The 8,165-nt window shown below is 40.1% G+C and overlaps 1 protein-coding gene across 1 annotated transcript; it reads left to right on the top strand.

Moving 5' to 3' along the window:
• Nucleotides 1–2,882: 2,882 nt before the first annotated feature.
• ier3ip1 (immediate early response 3 interacting protein 1) lies at nucleotides 2,883–7,069 on the top strand. Its single transcript, XM_088356214.1, has 3 exons — nucleotides 2,883–3,039; nucleotides 5,437–5,538; nucleotides 6,563–7,069. The coding sequence occupies exons 1-3, from the start codon at nucleotides 2,949–2,951 to the stop codon at nucleotides 6,616–6,618; spliced, it is 249 nt and encodes an 82-aa protein (XP_088212340.1). The 5' UTR covers nucleotides 2,883–2,948; the 3' UTR covers nucleotides 6,619–7,069.
• Nucleotides 7,070–8,165: the final 1,096 nt, after the last annotated feature.

Raw genomic sequence — 8,165 nt, 5'->3', positions numbered from 1 at the left:
AGCTTTTCAGTACTTTTTCATTTTGGTATTTTTTTCTTTTTTATTCTATTCCCCTCTTCTTTTAAGTCTTTTTATGCATAATTTTACTTAATGTTTGGTCATGTTGGGATTAAAGAAGCAAAAACAACCTGAAGAGCCATTTAGGACCTGAAAGAACCGGTTCCTTTTAGTGAGCCGAGCCGAAGAAGCCGGTTCTCGAAAAACTCTACTGACCTTACTCAACTTCGTTCTACTTCGGCATTGACTTCAAAATACCGCATTTAGAACACAGCGTCAGGGGAACCGTGTATTTTTCCCTTCATGCACTGTAACTTTGACTTAAGTCGCTTCTTAATTAGTAATTTTGAGCCCTGATTTTTGTGCGCTGGCTAGATTTTCTTGTGCGCCGAGAATGTGCGAGAAGTGCGCAATTGCCCACACGCGCAGCTTAGAGGGAACACTGTTCCACACATCAATTGGACTACAGTAGTCCCTTGTTTTTCACGGGGTTTGCGTTCCAAAAAGGACCCCGATATTCAAAAACTGCAAAGTAGAAGCATTTATTTATTCAATACTGTATGGGTTGGGTAGGGTTACTTTAACTGGATTACTTTGAACACTTTTGGATTACTTAAATAATTTAATTAAGTGAATTCCATTGAATTAGCCAAATTAGTGTCGCTCGAGTCTCTGTCAAGCCCTCTCTCGATTCTCCCTCGATCATCTGAAGTTCTCTTCCCGGCCCACGTTTTTTTCCACAAGCTGGTGTGCCGGCTCCTCCCATGGGCACGCCAGGAAAACCCCCACATGGCCCCACCACCTTGGAAATGTCCCGATGGCTGAAAAAACTCATAACAGAAAAAAAAATCCAAACAGCTTGCCAACATCATTTTTGCCGTTCCATATATTCCGTTACTCCCCAAGCCTGCACAAAATGGAGTCATTTTATTCATATTTATTTTCTTTTGTCTTTTATTAGCATATTTGGTATTGGAGTCATCCAAAAGTAACTGAAAGTAATCCAGTTAAAGTAACCCTACCCAACCCTGTGTATTATACATTGAAACCAAAGAACAAACCCTATTTACGGGTTAACTATCACTGTGAATGTGTGAAACTGGAGTGCCACGCCCAATTTCGTTGTCACAATATGTTAACCCATTTCGTAACAATGACAATAAAGGTATATTCGATTCTATTTTATTCTATTCTATTCTAAATAAAAGTACTGCACTTTATAAAAGTTTTTCACAAAGAACTTATGTACTGTTCGATTCAAATTTGAAAAATAATCTTGCTTCAGATGATATTTTGTCCCCATCGTGTGAATGCGAATGGAAAACAAAAATATGGCATAAAAATGTTTTCCCCTACCTTTAGCATTTTGAGAAGTCCAACTTTGTTGGCTATAGAAAGCATCTTATGCCCCCAATGAGCAGGTAGGCACCTTGCATGGCTAACTCCCTCTTAGTGTGTGAGTGTGTGTGTGAATGGGTAAGTGTGAAACACATTGTAAAGCGCTTTGGGAGGTCTTCATTGACTTGAAAAGCGCTATAGAAATGCAGATCATTTACCATTTACCATTTGAAAATGACAACAAGATATATAAATAAAGTTTTTTTCTTTGAATATTCTTATTTATTCTTCATGTTTTTTTATTACCCTGAATATTTGATTAGAATCATCTTGGGATTCATTATAAATTCGGAAAGAAATCGTTGGATTATTTGAATGTCGTGTTATTTTACATGATTATAATTGTCACGTAAAATTTATGCTTATTATGTATAATGTACGATTTTTTACATGTCATAAACCAGAACAGGATCAGGACCCAAACGCGTGACATTACTCACACAAGTGTTTTATTTTATGGGATATGGGGAGTCATGCATGTTAGGCAGCGGTCTGGCGTGGAAAAACAGGAAGACAGAGGCCCACGAGATCGACACCAATTGCCCGAGCAGATATCGGACGGATCGGGTCGATACCGTATAGGACGAGACAGACAGGATTGATAAGTAAAACGGATATCGGAATTGAACAGGACAAACTAGACGGGAACGAAAACGGGAGAGAATAATAAACAGGACAAAAATAGACGGGAACGAAACTGGAAATCGATATTAAACAGGACAAAAAAATGGGAACAATACCGGACTGGAAATACCAACAGGAAGACAGGCCCGAGTCAGAACCCACGTCTTGCGGGGCAGAGGTTCGTTGACGGACTGACAAAAGAAGAGTGAGAGGACTGAGCTTAAACAGACGAAAATCCAATATGTTAATGAGTTGCAGCGGGCACCACACGGGCGGGGCCAATGGGGCGCCATGGCAACCGTGACATCACATTTTCCCCATTTCCAGCTCTTCGAAATGCTTGAAGAAAAAGGTTTTTGTTTTGTTTACCTTTTATTTTATTGAACAGTGCATCTTTACAAATAAAATGGCCATAAAACAGTCAAAAATAATACCAAGAACAGGAAGCGCTGCAGAAATAAATAGGGGGAAAAAACAATAAAATTAATAAATACTATTTGCCACCCATGTCCAAATCCGTTTTCATTTTTGAGTTCCATTAAAGCAGTTAAAACGTATTTTCTTCAGGTCGACTTTGTTTATTTCTTGTGACTTTTTTCATGTGATGCGGTTTATTTCTCCAAATAAAGTAAATTTGTTTGATAGTTGTCATGATTTTGTTTGGATTTGTCGAATATAAACCCCAAAAAAACAAACAAAAATCCAAATAATGTATTCTTCCAAACAATGCTTTTGTTTTTTTTCAATATTATTGTGAATTAAATCACAAAACTGAAAGAAAATGCAACATTAAGCCATCATCGCTTCAGCACAAGAGTTACGTCGTCAGTGTCTAATTTACGGCTCTTCGCAAGTTTGCGACATTTCTCCCCGATTTCCGGCATCATCGACAGTGGTTGAAGAAAAAAACATAAAAAAAAGTTGCCAGCATGGCGTTTACACTCTACTCCTTAATCCAAACTGCAATCCTGTTCACGAATGCCATTGCTGTGCTGCACGAAGAAAGGTTCCTCAGCAAAAGTAAGTGTTTATTCTTAGGCTTGAACGTGCAGGGTATAATGGGAGACACCGGCGTAACCAGTCCGTTTTGGGGGGGTGCTCGGGCACCCCCAAGAAGTATATCATGTTTAAAACTCTCTTTTCTTCAATAAAGGACAGGGTGGGGTTAAATATGACGAAAAACGCTAGATGAACAAAGTAAAACTAACATGAACAACGCAGTGCTGGAAATACGCGGCTGATTTGAAATGGTTCAGTCCATTTGATTCCTAGCACTGCTCTCGCCCCCTTCCCCGCTCCCTTTTTGGAATTATACATTTTTGAATAGAATGCATCATTGTCTATTTGACCACTAGATGGCACTTTATTCTCTAACGTGAACGGAAACCAGTTCCAGATGAAGGATTTTATACATTTCACTATAAAGGATCTTGTACGATCAAATACAAATTACATTTAAATGCTAAAAGATGTTCACTGGCTGAGCTGTGGGGCGAGGTCAATGCAACCTGGTGAAGAATGATGTTCAGTCCATTTGATTCCTAACCCTGCTATCGCCCCCTTGCCCGCTCCCTTTTTGGAATTATACATTTTTGAATAGAATGCATTGTCTATTTGACCACCAGATGGCACTTTATTATCTAACGCAAACGGAAACCAGTTCCAGATGAAGGATTTTATACATTTCACTATAAAGGATTTTGTACGATCAAATACAAATTACATTTAAATGCTAAAAGATATTCACTGGCTGAGCTGTGGGGCGTGGTCAATGCAACCTGTGAAGAATGATGTTTACAGGGACAGCGGGGAAGCGATTATAAGATAATCAGCACTCGACGCAGACGGCCCTGGTGACTTAGAAACGCTAGGGGGCTTTCCTGGCACACCCACGGGAGGAGCCGGCACACCCATGGGAGGAGCCGGCACACCAGCTTGCGGGGAAAAACGTGGTCAGAGGAAGAAAGGAGGAAGATCGAGAGAGGAGGCTTGACGGAGACTCGAGCGACACTAATTCGGCTTATTCGATGGAGTTCACTTAGTTAAATTAAGAAATTAAATCTGCCCCCGTGTGAAAATGCCGGTCTCTTGTCCATATTTTCCCATCAAAAAACGAGCGTGCATTCTTAGGTGAATGCAGTTTGTGTTTGGTTAATGGAGTCCGATAACTCATTTGAACAATTTGGTAGACGGTACATTTTTAATATATTAAAATCTAACAGTAGCAAGATGCCAGAAAAGCATGGCGGCGCCGACTAGGTATCATTTTCTCAACCTATGGATATTTATAAAAAATAGTATGATAGTTCATGTATTTTTGCCTGTTATTCGAATCAATGTTGTTGTTTCTTTTGTACCACTAGGAGGTGCTAAATATTACACACTATCCCTGAAAACAATAATAATAATCAGCCTGACACTCTGGGTGACAAGCACCCACACAGCTCTGAACCCAAAATCTCCCATTTTTAAGGACAGCAACAACTTCTATTGAAATAGACTACAAATCCCATAATGCCTTTCAAGAAATAGTTCAGATTATTTTTATTGTGAGTCAACCATACATTGTTCAATGATTTGCACCTAAAGTTGCATTCTTAATAGTCTGTAAATTACTGTAATGCAGTCAGTGATATTTTTTTTAAAGAGACAGCGTGTAATATTGAGTATTGGCCACGCCCCTCCCTGGACAAAAAAAGTCCAGCATCTTACTAGCGTATTTGCAACATCTTAAATCATTTGGCTTCATGCTGTCCGCTGCCAACATTTTAAACACGGCAAGTAAGCCGGTCTTTGCTTGTTTCCTTGTGGGTCGCAGTGAAGTGCTTTGTATTTTTTTGACTTCAGTGTATTAGCATTCGGGATAAGACTTTTGTTTATTTCCTAACCCTGTCTCATTTCGCCTGTTTTCGATTCCGTGTTTTAATGGGGTCGCTTGAGGGTCTTCTACACTTTGTGTCTTCACTTAACAATCAATGCTTATACTTTGTGATTAATGCACTGCGTGGACTCTAAGCATTAATAAAAAGCTCCCAACGATAACACCAGTGCACCCTAGTGTAGTGGAGGTGCAATTGCACTTTATTCTTAGACAGTTTAAAAAATAAAAACTCATTATACAAATGTTAATTTTAAAAAATATTCCTATGTCAAAAAATTGGTATTTCTCTTACACAGCGGAATCCACACCTTGTAGCTGCCTCCATGTTTGTTTGGCATCTTGCTGCTACGCCGCGCTCTTGGCACTGGTTTTTGTTGGCATTAGACGATACAGTGCCACCTAGTGGTCAAATATAACGGAATGTACCTTTAACCCCTGTGGAAAACTATGATCCTTGGTTACATGTACTCTAATATTGATACTCGTAACACCATGTGTACAAAATATATCTCTCTCATTTTTTTTTATTTCCGTAGTTGGATCAGGTGTGGACCAGGGAGTGTCCGGTTTTGGTGATGACCCCGGAATCAAAGCCCAAATTCTCAATCTCATCCGCTCCGTCCGAATGATCATGAGAGGTAAGTCTTGTTAAAGGGACAGTGTGTCATATTTAGGGTGCTCTAGTGGTACAAAATACTTCTAATACTAGTTAAAAAATACAAAAACCTTCAGACCAATGAAATTTGTATTTCTTTGATGTAGCGGAATCCATACCTAGTAGTCGCCGCTATGTTTTTCTGGCATCTTGCTGCTATGCTGTGCTCATTTTGCACTGGTTTTCTTTTGTATTGGACAATACGATACCATCTAGGGGTCAAATATCACACTATAACACAGTAGACCCTCGGATACGGCATGAATCTGTTCCGATTTGGGGATTGTTAGGAATTTAATTATCAAAATGTACAGTTTACCAAATTGTTCGATTTAGGTATATGACTCCATTAACCAAACACGACCTACATTCATCCAGCAATTATGCGCGCTCGTTTCTTGATGGACAAGAGACCGGCATTTCCACACGGGGGCAGATTTAATTTCTCAAACAATTTAACTAAGTGAACTCCATCGAATTAGCCGAATTGATGTCACTCGAGTCTCCGTCAAGCCTCCTCTCTCGATCTTCTCGCTTCCTTCTCCCTGCCCATCTTTTTTTCCCTGCAAGCTGGTGTGCCGGCTCCTCAAATGGGCGTGCCAGGAAAGCCCCCTCGCCTCGATGTCTGAAATGTCAAAACATCCCTGACCGTTTCTACGTCACCAGGGCCGTCTGCGTCGAGAATGTGTCATAAAAAACCTCTTCCACCACTTATGCCTGCCCTGAACTTTCACTGCTCATTGAATAAAGGCACAGTCAGTAACTAACCATAGCATTAAACTCAATAAATGTAACTTGTATTCAATCGTATAAAATCCTTTATAGTCAAATGTATAAAATCCTTCAGCGTGGAAAAAACAATTTATTCCTCATTGTAAAGTGAGACAATCATATGGCGGGGGCGCTGTTTCCCGGGGGTCTTTTGTGTTCTCATTTTTATAATTGGGAAGTTACCTTTTTATTTTTACCATTTTCTGTCAAAACAAATCCCCTTTTTGTTTTCTCAGTGCCTCTCATCATCGTGAACTCGGCCTCCATCGTGCTGCTGCTGCTTTTCGGGTGACGGACAGTCGGCAGGATCCAATCGCAGTTAAAAATGGACCGAGGAGTTTTTTTTTTCTCACATTTTCTATTCATAAATCTCTTTTTTGGGTTGGTTTATAATCGATCTTCTTTCCGGATGAGACGATTCAGCCTGAAACGATATATCAAAAACAAATGAATATCTCTAGAATCCATTAAAATGACTGTATACAGAAACGATTCAACTGTAAAATCGGACAGACTGAGGAGATCTTTTCTTCCTCATGCCATGAGGCTCTTTAACCCCACCCGAGGGAGTAAAAGCCCACATTAAACCCCACCCCCACATTTGCATATGACCCTATTTTTATTACAGTGTTTTTTTTATATTGTATTTTAAGGTTTGTAACACAAATCACTCACCAAGTAGTGAGTCTTGTTTTGAACTGAAAAGAAAACTTTGCAATAAACGGACCACTTGTTTATCATCACCCGAGTCGAAAATATTTTTGCTTCCTCTCCATTGTAAATATCGCCCCAATCCTCTGGTTTTAGAATAATCCCCGTATGCTGCGAGTTATCACCGTTTTCCCGTGAAAAATACGAAGCGATTTTGATCCGCCGCCCTCCTAAATTGGGAAAATGCGGCTCTGCTGGAAGTGGAAGCATATGCCCCTCGGAGCGCTAATCTGTGATTAGGCTTTCGGGTTTTATGATGGTAAATGTAAGTGATCACTAGGTGGACCATTTTGTGTGCTCAGAATATTGACGTATTGTTGAAAAATATATGGTTAGGGTTGCTGATGCTTAAATAGAACCCAACTGCAGAACTGATTTGAATCGTTTCAGTGACTGGAATAAATGAGAGGAACTAGAACGGGGGACACCAACCTTTTTCAAACTGAGATAGATACTTTATTCATCCCCAGCAGTATCCTTTTGTTGTTTATTAACAGGATGGCCTCGTGGTGCTGTGTTGTAGTTTAGCAACTGGGATCTCTTGATCCCAAAACGAGCGCTCTACCTCCTGAGCTACTGACATACTAACCCCTTTGTGTTTTTTCGACGTTTTCAACATACTCTAACCCAGGGGTCGGGAACCTATGGCTCGCGAGCCATATATGGCTCTTTCTATGAATATCTATGGCTCAGAGACAAATTTGATTGCATGCAAAATTTCTCCATCCTATTCGAAACTTGAGTAGTTCGTCCTATTCAGGTACACGCAAAGCAAATCCAGAACTAAGTCTTACAGCGTTACTTCGCAGTATATATAGGGCACGTTTTTCACTACAATTTACAGTCAAGGTGTCACACAAAAAAGGTGGGAAAAAAACTCGTTTTGGCTGTACAACGCTAAAGAATCCTTTATATAAAAGTTCACTATATAATCTGTGTTCAGTGTTCAGATACCTTATGATGAATCCACAGAACACACTGTAAATACGCCAAAACACCGGAAGAGAACTTAGTCTTTTGATTGGGTGAGTGGGAGGGATGGGTGGAGCCATGCAAAAAGCGCAAGCACTCCCTCCCATCTCTCGCCCTACGCCGTCTGCGCCAAAAGTGAGCTCATCAGGCTCCCTA

Source organism: Urocampus carinirostris, chromosome 16, assembly GCF_059441175.1.
Source record: "Urocampus carinirostris isolate Australia breed hairy pipefish chromosome 16, RoL_Ucar_1.0, whole genome shotgun sequence".
Lineage (NCBI taxonomy): Eukaryota > Metazoa > Chordata > Actinopteri > Syngnathiformes > Syngnathidae > Urocampus > Urocampus carinirostris.
The sequence above is the reverse complement of the archived record's forward strand: the minus strand, read 5'-3'. Positions and strand labels throughout refer to the sequence as shown.